The sequence below is a fragment of the Macaca thibetana genome, chromosome 6 (genome assembly GCF_024542745.1).
Source record: "Macaca thibetana thibetana isolate TM-01 chromosome 6, ASM2454274v1, whole genome shotgun sequence".
Taxonomy (NCBI): domain Eukaryota; kingdom Metazoa; phylum Chordata; class Mammalia; order Primates; family Cercopithecidae; genus Macaca; species Macaca thibetana.
The window spans coordinates 43,614,826-43,630,466 of NC_065583.1; the positions used below are offsets into that span (position 1 = coordinate 43,614,826).

The 15,641-nt window shown below is 44.4% G+C and overlaps 1 protein-coding gene across 3 annotated transcripts in view; it reads left to right on the forward strand.

Moving 5' to 3' along the window:
- NME5 (NME/NM23 family member 5) overlaps positions 1–15,641 on the forward strand; it is a 49,979-nt gene that overhangs the window by 31,098 nt on the left and 3,240 nt on the right. Inside the window, exons 5-6 of one of the 3 annotated variants that reach the window (XR_007726819.1) lie at positions 8,206–8,264; positions 14,096–14,210. The exons of 1 other annotated variant lie outside the window; for it this stretch is intronic. Coding sequence is in view for 1 of the 2 variants with exons in the window: in XM_050795617.1 (XP_050651574.1) it covers positions 8,206–8,220 (15 nt within the window). In the remaining variant the exon portion in view is untranslated. Of the gene's footprint in view, positions 1–8,205; positions 9,109–14,095; positions 14,211–15,641 lie in introns of those variants that run through there. One more of the 3 variants, XM_050795617.1, reaches the window with a different exon arrangement.

Consider the following 15,641-nt stretch of genomic DNA (forward strand, 5'->3'; position numbering starts at 1 on the left):
ACTCCGTCTCAAAAAAAAAAAAAAAAAAAAGATTTTGAAATGATGAAGCATGTCACAAAGTAGAGGAATTTTTTGGGGGGTGGGGGTGGGGGACGGAGTCTTGCTTTGTTGCCCAGACTGGAGTGCAGTGGCACAATCTCAGCTCACTGCAACCTCTGCCCCCCGGGTTCAACCAATTCTCCTGCCACAGCCTCCCGAGTAGCTGGGATTACAGGCACCTGCCACCACACCCAGCTAATTTTTGTATTTTTAGTGGAGACGGGATTTCACTATATTGGCCAGCCTGGTCTCGAACTCCTGACCTTAGGTGATCCACCCACCTCAGCCTCCCAAAGTGCTGGGATTACAGGCGTGAGCCACTGTGCCCAGCCAAGTGGAGGGCTTTAAAACAGTATACTAACGCGATTTGTTGCTGTTCCAGTTGGCCATGGGACTCAAGTTGAATGGACACTTCCTGTATTGATACTGAAAACAGATCCTACATCCTATGTCCATTGAGTAACTAGGTTTGAAATTAATTCTGTCTACTTTGTGACAATTAACAATTTCTTGTTGAGTAGTGTGTAACTCATAAGGTAAAAAAAAATTTTATATTTATGTTAGTCTGACATTCAGGGCTCCCACATACTGGCCAGTGCTTATCTTTCTAATGCTTATTTTCCTAATCTCCCCTGTACCTGCCTTTATGGACTTTGCTCTAGCTAGAGTGGTCTGTTTGCTCCCTTGCTCACTCCAGTCTCCATTTTCTAAAGCCGTTCTCTTCCTTTGCCCTTGCTCGCCAACATCACAAACACTGGAAGACCCTCCCCTTTTCTGCTTGTACAATTTCAAGCCTACAAGATAATTTCCTGTAATTTTGCTCTAATGCATGCTTATCTCTTGTGCCTGTGAACTACTCATACTTAAATTCTGACTTGGCTTGTAGTTAATAATATATTCCCTTGACATAATGTGCTGGACAGTACATTATGAAGTGATTTAACATTTGGCCTTTGGAGACAGCAAAGCAGTTTTTATAAACATTTATGTATTTTTAAAGTGAGTTACCTGGCAACCTCCCAAACAAGAATAGGTTCGTTCAGTCTCCCAACAAAGCAGTTTTTATCATTATTCCATGACTTCCTCGCTCTGTGACAATGGGGAAAGTTGCTTAATCTTGCTGAGTCACAGTTTCCTCATCGATACAATGGGGATAATGGTAGTTCCTATCTCACAGGACTGTTGTGAGGACTAAATGGGATAATATATGTAAAAGTATATAACAGTGCCTATTGGCAAAGAGTAAGCATTCAATCAACATTAGTTATTATTATTTCCCTCTAGTATTTTTACTTAGCTTATTTATATATGGATTATGCTCCCATCATTAATGGAAAGATTACTATTTGCTGTTATTTATTATATGCCAAGCACTGTACTAGGCACTTTTTTTTTTTTTTGAGATGGAGTTTTTCTCTTGTTGCCCAGGCTGGAGTGCAATGGGGCAATCTCGACTCACCACAACCTCCGCCTTCCAGGTTCAAGTGATTCTCCTGCTTCAGCCTCCCAAGTAGCTGGGATTACAGGCATGTGCCACCACGCCTGGCTAATTTTGTATTTTTAGTAGAGATGGGGTTTCACCATGTTGGTCGGACTGGTCTCAAACTCCCGACCTCAGGTGATCTGCCCGCCTCAGCCTCCGACAGTGCTGGGATTACAGGCGTGAGCCACCCCGCGTGGTCCGGCTCTCTTATTAATACTTATGTTATTTAATTCTCACAGCAGCAATCCTGAGGTTAAAGTGATTTGATCTGGAAATTAGAAAATCCTACTAATGCCTTACCTGGGAATTAGTAGAGCCAGAATTTTGAACTGTCTTTTGTTATAGGGGCCTCAGCCATGAACCTAGGATAAGTGGGGAAAATATATTTTTATCCCCTACTGAACTCAATTATATCTGCCTCTAAAGCCTTTCCACTGCTTTATGGTGCTTTTTCACAGACATGGGAAACTTTTTGTTTTTCTCACAGGGCTACCTACCTGTTGTGTACAAACCGAGTTCCTTCATTTAATGGATTTATTGTATTTAAATCAACAGAGTGGAATTGGGGGCTTTATTTAGTTTATGCTATTGTTCTTTGTGGCTGAAAATCACAGGTTCTCTGCCCTTATCACTAGAAGGCACCTCCAAATCTCTTTTCATTCACCATATTACTGAAGGCACTAATACCCTTATTTACACCTAACCACTACTTGCTTCTACTCATATATCTGCTTGAAAAGAAGCTTTGCCAGTTAATGTAAAACCACCTAATTTAGCCTCTTAATTTATAGTTGAAGCAAATAAGGCTCAAGGGCTAAGAGATGTGCCCAAGGTCAAGCTAATGGCTGTACCTCAACTGGGTCTCAATCCAGGTTTCTAGCTCATGTCCAGAAAGCCACTCATTATGCCAGGAGCCCCTTGAAAAGCAGCACTCAACAAGGTTATTGTCATAAGTAGTTCAAAACCTCCGCCTGTAGTCTTATTTGTGGTGCTAATTTAATAACACCCCCTTTAAATTATAATATACAAATAAACTTCCTTCAGCACAAAATTTGAGTAAATGAAATCTTAAAAAAAAAATTTTTTTTAATGTAGACATGGGGGTCTCACTATGTTGCCCAGGCTGGTCTGGAACTCCTAGATGCAAGCAGTCCACCTGCCTTGGTCTCCCTAAACTCTGGGATTACAGGCATAAACCACTGCGCCCAGCCCAAATAAGCGAAATCTAACCATTAGACTATGTGTACATCAAGAACATGTGACTGTTGCTTTTTTAAAAACTGAGACGGAGTCTCATTCTGTCACCCTGGCTGGAGTGCAGCAGAGCGATCTCGAGTCACTGCAACCTCTGCTTCCTGGGTTCAAGTGATTCTCCTGCCTCAGACTCCTGAGTACCTGGAATTATAGGTGTGCACCACCATGCCGTCTAATTTTTGTTGTTTTAGTAGAGACGGGGTTTCACCACGTTGGTCAGGCTGGTCTCCAACTCCAGAGCTCAAACCATCCACCTGCCTTGGCCTCTCAAAGTGCTGGGATTATAGGCGTAAGCCACCACGCTAGGCCTGACTGTTGCTTTTTTTTTTTTTTTTTTCTTTTTCTGAAACTGAGTTTCTCTCTGTCGCCCAGCCTGGAGTGCAGTGGTGCAATCTTGGCTCACTGTAACCTCTGCCTCCCGGATTCAAGCAGTTCTCTGCCTCAGCCTCCTGAGTAGCTGGGATTACAGATGCCACCACCACACCTGGCTAATTTTTTTGTATTTTTAGTATAGACAGGGTTTCACCATATTGCTCAGGTTGGTCTCGAACTCCCGACCTCATGATCCACCCTCCTCAGCCTCCCAAAGTGCTGGGATTACAGGCATCAGCCACTGCACCCAGCCCAACGGTTGCTTTTACATAGGCTATATATTTCTAGGAAGCAGAAGTAACTATTCTAACTTTTTCCGTATGGCAAGTGGCACAAGGCATCATCTGAAGGCCAAAACTGTCAGGATAGAGAAACTTAGAAGCTCAGAATAGAATGTTAGAATCTGAAAAAAAAATTGGGGGAATGTATAATGCAATCTAATCCAATCCCCTGTTTGTATAACAATGATTTTGAGGCTCAAGAAGTAATTCTCATGGCATTATAGTAAAATCTGTGGCCACATCAGCAACATTTTTCATGCAGTACTAAATTATCTTCCTTGATTTTCTGAAAATTAAATTGTATCAATAGTCACTTAAGATTGCAGGAATAGGGCCGGGCGCGGTGGCTCAAGCCTGTAATCCCAGCACTTTGGGAGGCCGAGGCGGGCGGATCACGAGGTCAGGAGATCGAGACCATCCTGGCTAACACGGTGAAACCCCGTCTCTACTAAAAATACAAAAAACTAGCCAGGCGCGGTGGCGGGCGCCTGTAGTCCCAGCTACTCGGGAGGCTGAGGCAGGAGAATGGCGTAAACCCGGGAGGCGGAGCTTGCAGTGAGCTGAGATCCGGCCACTGCACTCCAGCCTGGGTGACAGAGCAAGACTCCATCTCAAAAAAAAAAAAAAAAAAAAAAAAAGATTGCAGGAATAGGCCAGGCGTGGTGGCTCACACCTGTAATCCCAGCACTTTGGGAGGTTGGGGTGGGCGGATCACGAGGTCAGGAATTTGAGACCAGCTTGGCCAACATAGTGAAACCCCATCTCTACTAAAAATACAAAAATTAGCTGGGTGTGGTGGTGCGTGCCTGTAATCTCAGCCACTTGGGAGGCTGAGGCAGGAGAATTGCTTGAATCCGGGAGGCGAATGTTGCAGTGAGCTGAGACCGTGCCATTGCATCGGGTGACAGAGTAAGACTCTGTCTCTAAAATAAAATAAAACAAAATAGAATAGAATAGAATAGAATAGAATAGAATAGAATAGAATAGAATAGAATAGAATAAAATAGATTTCAGGAATAAGTCCTTTTGGAAAAATGCAAGACAACCTTCAGGGAACTAAAATTAAATATTACCTTACTCTCCTTTTGGAACATGAGCCTCATTATTTGGGCGGTTTTATATGTAGTTACAACTTTTCTTGGTTTTTGGATAGTCCTTATGTGTTATTGGCAGAATCATTTCTCACCAAAAGCATCGAAATTCAGAAAGACAGAAACAATGGCATTTATCATGGCCAAATAAGAAGTTTGAAGAACTCCAGATTATGATATATTCCAAAGTGGCCTCAGTTTTTCAGCAAATTTCAGAGTTAGAAAGGAGTCAGAACTCGGCTTGGATCATCCTATAAGAGAATCAACAATTCTTTTGTAATATCTTAGCCATAGAGGCAACATGAAATGTCTGGCTGTTTAGTAAAAGCTCTAACAATATTTTCATCCTCACTGTTTTCTTTAGGTTGTGTAGGTATCCCTATTGGAGCCCACGATTTGAAAGAAATTTTGTATTATTGTCTTTTTTTTTTTTTTTAAATTTTGTTTCCCCCAGTTTGTGCTCATACAGATTCCAGCCATTCTTCTTTTACCACACATGCTACTCAGCCTGGTTCTAAAGAAATGAGGCTGAGAAGAATTATATATCACAATAGGGAAATGTATCCAATACCCTCAACCCAGCCCTGTCCTTCAGACTCTGGAGATTATTTCAATTCAACTCCAGGACACTGGTGAATGAGGGAGGCTTTTGGGGGGGTGAGGTGTGGGAGGGTGCCAAGGGGCTAAAAGATCTTATGAAGCTCCCTGCCATGCTGGCCCAGAATTAACCCATGGTTTCCCAGCCAGAGCAGTCACAGCTGCCTTGCTTTCCTGGGGCTTCACATGTTAATCTATGAAATTAACCAACTGAGTTTGACCGTGACTGTCTTTGTTTTGCAAAACAAAATTGGTAAGGCAGGCCTCATGCTGACTGACTGAATGGAGTCATCAACCCAATTCAAGGGGTGCCACAAAAGCAAGGAAGTGAAACTTCAATTTCCTCCTCATGTGAAATGATAGCTTATCATACCGAGTATGACCCTTACGCAGCTCAGGGCAAAGTATTTTATTGCTTTTTTTGTGAACAGCAATAAACCACTCTCTTCTAGTTTTTCCTCTAACCCCCACCCCCGCCCCACACCTGATTGATTAAAGCTCATTGGAAAAGGTCTGTTCTCTGTTGTCAGTGATCAGAGAACCAAAAGCCTCCTTTTTGCCCTCATCAACCTGTTGTCATTCTATCTCTATCCTAGGAAGTACAGGGTTTGTTTTAAAACAACACAGAAGTAAACAGAGGGGGTAAAGCCATTCTGGCTTCAGAGCACCCTTGTAATAGTCATCGGCTCTAACCACCTGGGTGAGTTTCGCTTCAGTTCTAGGCCAGGCAGATGATGTTGGTTGCCTTCATCCCCAAGTTTCCTCTGCCCTTATACACACCTCTGTTAGAATGTTTATCACACTACATTGAGTTGTTTGAGACAGGATCTTGCTGTGTTGCCCATGCTGGAGTGCAGTGGTACTATCATAGCTCACTGCAGCCTCGATCTCCCATCTCAAGTGATCCTCCTGCCTCAGCCTCCTGAGTACCTAGGACTGCAGGTGCGCACCACCACACTTGCCTAATTTTCGTATTTTTTGTAGAAATGACATCTTGCTATGTTGCTTAGGCTGGCATACTACATTGTTATGAGCACAGGTGAGCATTTCTTGATTGGGATTATGTACTTTCATTTTTATGTCCCTAAGCAGGTGCCTAGCATATCCTTGACCCCATAGAAGGCATTCAGTGAAAGAATAAATTGACAGGGAGGCCTCCCACAAAGGTTAGGTCATCTTTTCACCTACCTGTCAGCAAGTCCCTAACTATCTAGACTCAGAATCAGAAAGAAGTTCAGTAGCTCAGCTCCTTCACTGGACACTTGTAGGCGTCTATGGGGGAAGATGTGATATTTCTTAGGACTTGAACCTGTACCCTCTTCACTCTTACCTCATTTACTTCCATGGCTTCAGAAAGTATCTGTTTATCGATGACTCCCAAATTTGCATCTCCTTCTCAAACTTCTTTTCTAGTTTATTTAGCAAGATTTCCTATACTTACTAGCCAATCACCTGCTTGATAGCTCCATTTGAATGTCTCAGAAATATTACAAAGTTAACACGCTTAAAATGGAACTTTTTTTTTTGGAAACAGTCTCACTTTGATGTCCAGTCTGGAGTGCAGTGGAACAATCTCAGCTCACTGCAACCTCTGCCTCCCAGATTCAAGTGATTCTCCTGCCTCAGCCTCCCAAGTAGCTAGGATTACAGGCACACACCACCACTCCCAGCTAATTTTTGTATTTTTAGTAGGCAAGTGGTTTCACCATTTTGGCCAGGCTAGTCTCAGACTCCTGGCCTCAAGTGATCCACCCACCTCAGCCTCCCAAAGTGCTGGGATTACAGGTGTGAGTCACGACACCTGGCCAAAATGGAACTCTTAATTCTCATCTTCCTGTTAGTCCTAACCTGGTTCTCTCTCATTTTGCCCGTGTCCATAAATGGCACCACCTGCCACTCAGTTACTAAAGTTGCAAAGACTGGGAGTCATCTAGCTTCCTCACCTTCTCTCACCCACCGTATCTAATCCATCAGCAATTGCATTGATTCTTCCTTTTTTTTTTTTTTTTTTTAAGACTGAGCCTTGCTCTTGTCACCCAGGCTGGAGTGCAGTGGCACGATCTCAGCTCACAGCAACCTCTATCTCCCGGGTTCAAGTGATTCTCCTGCCTCAGCCTCCAAAGTAGCTGGGATTACAGGCAAGCGCCACCACATCCGGCTAGTTTTTGTATTTTTAGTAGAGATGGGGTTTTGCCATGTTGGCCAGGCTGATCTCGAACTCCTGACCTTGAGATCTGCCTGCCTCGGTCTCCCACAGTGCTGGAATTACAGGCATAAGCCACCACACCTGGCCGATTCTTCCTCTTTTTAACATACTGCTTACCTTCCTTCTCTCTGCTTCCTCTGTTCCTATCCTAGTTCAAGCCACCATTAGCTCTTGCCTGAACTAATACAATTGCTTTTCCTTTAGGGTTCCACTCTTGCCCCTTCCAGTCAATTTTCATATAACATCTAAGTATGGGTTTTTTTGTGGCTTTTTTGTGTGTGTGTGTTGTTTGGGTTTTGAGACAGAATCTCATTCTGTCATCCAGGCTGCTGGAGTACAGTAGCACAATCTCAGCTCACTGCAACCTCTACCTCCCAACCAAGCGATTTTCGTGCCTCAACCTCCCAAGTAGCTGGGACTACAGGCACATGCCACCATTCCCAGCTAATTTTTTTTTTTTTTTTTTTTTTGTAGAGACAGGGTTTCATTAAGAAGGCCAGACTTGTCTCAAGCTCCTGGCCACAGGAGATCCACTGCCTTGGCTTCCCAAAGTGCTGGGATTACAGGCATGAGCCACTGCACCTGACCCAGTTTCGTTTTGTTTTGAAGTAAATAGGATCCTATCACCATCCTGCTAAAACTTTTTCTTTTTAGACAGGGTCTTGCTATGTTGTGCAGTCTGGTCTCAAACTCCTGGGCTCAGGTAATCCTCCTGCTTTAGCCTCCTGAGTTGCTGGCACTGCAGGTACATGCCACCGTGCCCAACTCCTTAAAATCTTTTCATGGCTTCCTGTTTCTCTAGAACAAAATTCAACCTTTATATTGAGGCCTACTGAAGTCCAATATGATTCTGACTCTGTGTCCTACAACATTTTTATTCAGGTGAAACCAAGTTAAGGTGAATACCATGGAATACAGAGAAGGAATACATGAAGTGAGAGGTAGTATAGAAGAGAGAATGGGCTGACTTTTTCCTTTGCCTTGGGCTTAGGTGGTAATGGTGTATTTGGGAACTTCATATGTTCTTCTCTTTCCTTGTTTTATTTTTTTTCCCTTAAATCACATAGCACATCCAGCCCCTCCCCTATAATCTAACTTTCTTAACTACTGCCCATCTGATTAGTCCTGAGAGTAGTATGGAGCCCTTTAGAACAGAGGACCTAAGGGTTACTTGAACTTGAAATCAGGAGGTCTGAAATCTAGCCTCAACCTTTAACTAGCCAAGTGACCTTGAGCAAATGGATTTCCCTTCTGCCAGGAGAAGGGGTTCTCCTCCGGCTCCGAGGAGAATGACCTATGTGACCTGTGACCTATACACTCACACCACCATAGGGAACATCAGTTTTAGGTTGGGAGAGCTCTAATCACCCACTACATGCAAAGTAAAGTGTTGTGAGAGGCTTTGCGGAGTCACTAAGAAGGGTAATATGGTTCTACATCCAAGGAAGAGACTTGTCAGTCCTATTGTTGACACAAAAAAATACATAATGCCTAGATATCATAGGCAGTGATACATAGGTTCTATCAAATGAATAGAAGGAAATTTCAAGGAGCAGAGAGACCTTAAGGTAATGTTTGGAGTTGAGGAGGCAGTCGATAGGACAAAGGTGTTTCAGAGAGGGAAATGGTCTCAACTGAAATATAGAACTTAGGTGGGAATCAAGTATGCAAGGAGCTGTTAAAACCTTGTCCAGCTGGAGCTGAGGAAGCAAGGGATACAGTTGGACAAGCAAGTTAAGAGCAATTACCAGCCAGGAGCAGTGGCTCATGCATGTAATCCCAGCACTTTAGGAGGCTGAGGTGGGTAAATCACTTGAGGTCAGGAATTCGAGACCAGCCTGACCAACATTGTGAAACCTCATCCCTACTAAAAATACAAAAAATTAGCTGGGTGTGGTGGCAGATGCCTATAATCCCAGCTACTCAGGAGGCTGAGGCAGGAGAATCACTTGAACCCAGGAGGCAGAGGCTGCAGTGAGTCCAGATTGTGCCACTGCACTCCAGACTGGGCAAATGAAAGCAATTGTTCACTTTTTGGCCTATTTACTATGTTTTTTGAAATTTTATGAAAATATATTAATATATTATTCATAGAAAAAAAATTTTATGTTTACGGTAGGTTGTGTCATGTTTAGGAGACTTGAAATGCCAGCCCAGGCCGGACATGGTGGCTCAAGTCCGTAATCCCAGCACTTTGGGAGGCCGAGGCGGGCGGATCACGAGGTCAGGAGTTTGAGACCAGCCTGGCCAACATAGTGAAACCCCATCTCTACTAAAAATACAAAAATTAGCAGGGCATGGTGGCCGGCGCCTGTAGTCCCAGCTACTTGGGAGGCTGAGGCAGGAGAATCGCTTGAACCCGGGAGGTGGAGGTTGCAGTGAGCTGAGATTGCGCCATTGCACTCCAGCCTGGGAGACAGAGTGAGATTCCCTCTCACAAAAATATAATAATGAGAATAAAATAAGAAAAGAAAGAAATGCCACCCCAAAGAATTTAGATTTTATTCTCTAGTACCTTGAAGTTTTTGTTTTGCTTTGTTTTTTAATCAGGTGAATAATCAATTGAATGTGATGAATTAGTAAGGTAAATATGGTAGTAATGTGTTAGGTGGAGAGCTGAAAAGTAGAATATCAGTTCTTGGTTCAAAATTCAGGTACAAGGGATGATCTTAGCACAGTGTGGAAGCAAAGGTAATAGAGGGAAGGGATAGATTTGGAGGACAAACCAAAGGAAGAAGACTAAATGTGAAAAGATCAGCAGAGGAAGGAGTCAGGAACGACTCAGAAAAGTAAGCCTCGGTAACTCAAAGTTTCATTAGCTCACTGATGGAAACAGAGAAGTCATAAGATAAAATCAGTTGTGACATCCAAGTAGAATGGCCAGTCAAGCATTAGAGCTGCAATGCCTAGAGCTCACACAGAGGTGGAAATTTAGGAGTCATCAGCACAGAAATAAGACTGGAATTTGAGAATAGGTAAGTTCTCCACGGTGAGAGCAGAGAAAAAAGTGGACCTCAACCTGAACCTTAGGGTGATGTTCATATTAAGGATCAAGAAAGAAGAGTAGCCCAAAAGAACTGTCTGAAATGCAGGAGGATTTATAGCCAGTGCTCACTGATGCACTTAGAGAGAACTATGTCTGTGGGATAGAGGGAGAGGGATACAGAAGACAAGCAATTAAACGTGGGTAATGAGGCCGGATGTGGTAGCTCACACCTGTAATCCTAGCACTTTGGGAGGCCAAGTTGAGTGGATCACTTGAGGTCAGGAGTTCGAGACCAGCCTGACCAACATGGTGAAACCTTGTTTCTACTAAAAAATACAAAATTAGTCGGGCAAGGTGGTGCGCACCTGTATCCCAGCTACCTGGGAGGCAGAGGCAGGAGAATCACTTGAATCTGGGAGGCAGAGGTTGTAGCGAATCAAGATTGCACCATTGCACTGCAGCCTGGGCAACAAAGGTGAAACTCCTTTTTTTTTTTTAAAAAAAAGGTGGGTAATGAAATCAGAACCCTGATTATGGATTCCATACTTAAGAGATTAGGTGGTAAAAGAAATAAAATATGAGTTTGGGAGGACAGTAGGTCAAGAAGAGTTTTTCTTCTCTCTCTCTCTTTTTTTTTTTTTTTTTTTTGAGACAGGGTCTTATTCTGTTGCCCAGGTTGGAGTGCTGTGGCATGATTACAGCTCACTGTAGCCTTGACCTTCTGGGCTTCATCCTCCTGCCTCAGCCTCCTGAGTAGCTGGTACTACAGGCACATACCACCACTAGGCTAATTTTTTTTTTTTTTTTTTTTTTTTTTTTTTTTGAGATGGAGTCTCACTCTGTCCCCCAGGCTGCAGTGCAGTGGCGTGATCTTGGCTCACTGCAAACTCTGCCTCCTGGGTTCAAGCAATTCTCTGCCTCAGCCTCCAGAGCAGCTGGGGATTACAGGCACCCGCCACCATGCTTGGCTAATTTTTGTATTTTTAGTAGAGACAGGGTTTCACCATCTTGGCCAGGCTGGTCTTGAACTCCTGACCTTGTGACCCACCTGCCTCGGCCTCTGAAATTGCTGGGATTACAGACGTGAGCCACCATGCTCAGCCTTCTTGGCTAATTTTTATATTTTTTGTAGAGATAAAGTTCTGCCATGTTGCCCAGGCTGGTCTCAAACTCCTGGGTTCAAGCAATCTCCCACCTCAGCCTCCCAAAGTGCTGGGATTACAGGTGTGAGCCATTGTGCTGGGCCCTTCTCTCTCTTTTTTATTTTATTTATTTATTTTTGTTGTTGTTGTTTTGAGATGGAGTCTTGCTCTGTCACCCAGTTTGGAGTGCAGTGGGTGTGATCTTGGCTCACTGCAACCTGTGCCTCCTGGGTTCAAGTGATTCTCCTGCCTCAGCCTCTTAAGTTTCTGGGACAACAGGCATGTGCCGCCACGCTGGGCTAATTTTTGTATTTTTGTATTTTTTTTTTTTTGAGATGGAGTATCGCTCTGTCGCCCAGGCTGGAGTGAAGTGGCATGATCTTGGCTCACTGCAACCTCCACCTCCTGGGTTCAAGAGATTCTCCTGCCTCAGCCTCCCAAGTAGCTGGGATTACAGGTGGAATTACTAATTTTTGTATTTTTAGTAGAGATGGGGTTTCATCATGTTGGTCCGGCTGGTCTTGAACTCCTGACCTCAGGTTATCCACCCACCTCGGCCTCACAAAGTGCTGGGATGACAGGCGTGAGCCACCGCGCCTGGCCCTCTCTCTTTTTTATTGGTGAGTCCCTTGGATATCTGAAGACAGGGATATGGCCAATGCCAGGAGACAGAGTGGTATAAATTAAGGGGACCTTCTAGAGGGGAGATTCCAGAAGGAGATGACAATGGTTAAGGTGACTCTAGGTTAGAAAATGTCAAGGTAGCCGGATGCGGTAGCTCACACCTGTAATCCCAGCACTTTGGGAGGCTGAGGCAGGAGGATCACCCAAGGTCGGGAGTTCAAGACCAGCCTAGCCAACATGGAGAAACCCCATCTCTACTAAAAATACAAAATTAGCCAGGCGTAGTGGTGCATGCCTGTGAGCTCTGTAAGACCAAGAATAAATAGATTTTTCAGACACATGAGGGAAAGAGGTGAAGGCAGTTGAGCTACTTGGGAGGCTGAGGCAGTAGAATCGCTTGAACCTAGAAGGAGGTTTCGGTGGGCCAAGATCTCGCCATTGCACTCCAACCTGAGCAACAGAAGTGAAAATCCTCCTCAGAGAAGAAAAGAAAGGAAAAGGAAAAGGAAGAGAAGGGAAGGGAAGGAAGGGGAAGGGGAAGGGGAAAGGGAAGGGAAGGAGAAGGGGAAGGGGAAGGGGAAAGGGAAGGGAAAGGAAGGGAAGATGAAAGGAAAATAAGAAAGAAAAGGTCAAGGTACCCTTAATGAGTGATCAGAAGGGTGAGGAAGTCTCCATGAGTAGTGAAATGACTGAACATAGTCCAACCTAAGCAGACAATTGAGCAAAGTCAGGAGGATAAAAGACTAACTGACACATTGTGGTCAATGCTGAGGATGTGGGGCTGTAACAACAGCTTTTCATGAACACAGGAGCTACCATTGGAAGAACTAGGATAGATGAAGCTGAGTACAACAGACAGAGTAGGGGTATTGGAGCAGGCTACACCTGGAGGAAGGCAGAGAAGGCAGAGGTCTGGGGGACTTTGGAGTCGGGCATATCCAGATTCCAAAAGAGAAAATAAGACGCTAGGCCAGGCCAGACCCTCAGTGATAAAGGAGGGCTAGATCTGGCAAATGAGTCAGACAATAGCAGCTTATAGGTAAGGTGGGCAGGAGAACAATGCTCCATTTGTAAATCTCAGGTACTCAGTTGTGAATCATGGGATTGGATGCCCTGATTGTCAGTTTCCTGTTCTTGTCCCCACACCACCACAAGCCCCAGCACAAGAGGACTCTAATGAGGCCACTCTGCTGGCCCAATCCCAGTGGATAGAGCAGGGAATCAAGGTTATTTTGTTGGGATGGAAGGCGTTAGAAAGGAACTTTGGGGCTGGGTGTGGTGGTTCATGCCTGTAATCCAAGCATTTTGAGAGGCTGAGGCAGGAGGATCACTTGAGCCCAGGAGTTCGAGACCAGCCAGGGCAACATAGTGAAACCTAATCACTACAGAAAATTAAAAATAAAATTACCCGGGTATGGTGGTGTATGCCTACAGTCTCAGCTACTTAGGAGGCTGAGGCGGGAGGATCCCTTGACACCAGAAGTTTGAGGTTGCAGTGAGCCATAATCATGCCACTGCACTCCAGCCTGGGCAATAGAATGAGAACCTGTCTCAAAAAGAAAAAAAGAAAGAAATGAACTTTGGCAATGGAGAAATGCAAGTGGGGCAATCAGAGCTCTGTGAGACCAAGAATAAATAGATTCTTCAGACACATGAGGGAAAGAGGTGAAGCCAGTTGAGGCTTGAAAAGGATGTCTGGCTCATATCCCACCTAACTCCTCACAGAAACTCAAGTTCGTGTAGCTGAAGACAGTCTAGGAAAAAGAGACAACTGGTGAAAAGCTGAAGTAATTGGCTTATTTCTTTTGGAGAATGAGTCTGTTTGAAGGCCTCAAATCCATAATATGAAGTCCTAGGAGAGGCCGGCTTAAGATGTAGTAGTGTTAATTCAGGATAGACGTGAGCAAATGCTCTGGTAAGCACTTTGTCCTGGGTAGGGAAGGACTGGCTTTCCCCTTCCTGACAGTCTTTCAAAACAGGATGTACAGTGTGTGCCCCCCCCCTTTTTTTTTGGCTTTAGGAGCTCTCCTGTTCAGAAGCAGGTGGCTGAATTAAGTGATCTCTTATAGACTGCAAGAAGCTGATGGCAAAGAAATGACAAGGGACCTTCTCAAGATCACTGAGTCCCATCAGAGGTGTGCATGGGTACCTGAGAATCTGAGAGGAATGTGGGAATGAGTTTGGGTACCTGGTGCACCATTGGGCCTTTCCCTACCCACTTCCTACCCACATCCCCACTTCCTCTGCCCGTCGTTTCCCTGGTCCCTTGCCGACCAAGTGCAGTTGGAGGCCTCCCAGACCCCTGGCCTAATTCCCCAGTGCTTTCTTTGGGTCATCACACATCCCTTTCCTGATGACGCTCCATGAGAAGGGCAGCCTAGCAGGGCAGGCAGAGCACCAACCATGGAGGCTGCCCAGGGCCCTGGAGTCTACTCTTTGCTCCTCTGCGATCTCAGGTGCTGATAGGGTCAGGATACTTTCCTCCTCCAGGCTCCGCTTGCCTTCAGTGGTAGGGAATGCTGCAGGATTGGGTGGCTTAGAGCTCTATTCCCATCCAAAGGTCTTTAACCTCTTCTAGAAGCCTTTGATCTGGTCCTTGCTTTTATTTTTCCCCAACCTGAACATCTTTATCTAGGTCCAGGGTCACTGCCTTTTGTCATCAATGAGGATTGTGAGCAGTTTGTGATGTGGGGCTAGAAACATTCGTTTTTCTCTGAACCCTGTTTTTCCTTTCTCTGTCTTCTAAAATAAACAGCCCTCCTTTGACATTCCCTCTTGAAACTTTGACCTCTAATGGAGACCATAATGGTTAGTTTTTTTCTTTGAGTACCCCCTGGAGAACCAGGATTCTGCCCTACCAAATCAGCAGGAGCCAGGCTTTCTGCTTTGTCATTCTAAGGTAGGCCTTTGCAAATCAAAAGTTAGGTTTCTTCATTTTGGAGAAAGGCTGAGAAATATGATTCTCTTGCTTGGTGAAGAGGGAGGAGAGGACACCTTTCATTGCATATGAATGGTAGACATTCGACAAAACTGTCATGATGGTTAAGAATGTTGCCAGGGATCCCTGGGCTCCTACAGTGTAAGTGGTGTAAAAGAAAGAGTATGGATTTATGAGGCAGTAGCTTGAATTCAAATTCACCTCCCTGCATTTAATTCTAGGTTGAGGTGCTTAACCTCTCTCTGAGCCACAGTTTCCTCAGGAGTTGGAAAGGGATAATTGTAACTCTAATCGGATTGGTCTGAGGATTGAAGGAGATGATATCTATTAAGCACCTGACATTTAGTAGGTCATCAATTACTTCCTTTCCGCTCTAGTTTCCCTAACCTGCCAACAAGCCTGAGTAGATTGGCAGTGGACCAGAGGAGACCCAGGGAACAGGCCTCAGGGTTTTCTTAGGAGCTCCTAATTCTGCCCACATTAGAGAGCAGATGGGAAGAAGGAAGAAAAGAAAAAGACAAAAGAGATAAAGCTTTGTAGGGGTCTGGCAAGCATAATTATTTTCTTTATTTCCTTCCTTCTATTTTTCTCTTTTCCTTTCTTTTTTAAAACTTTTTTTTTTTTTTTT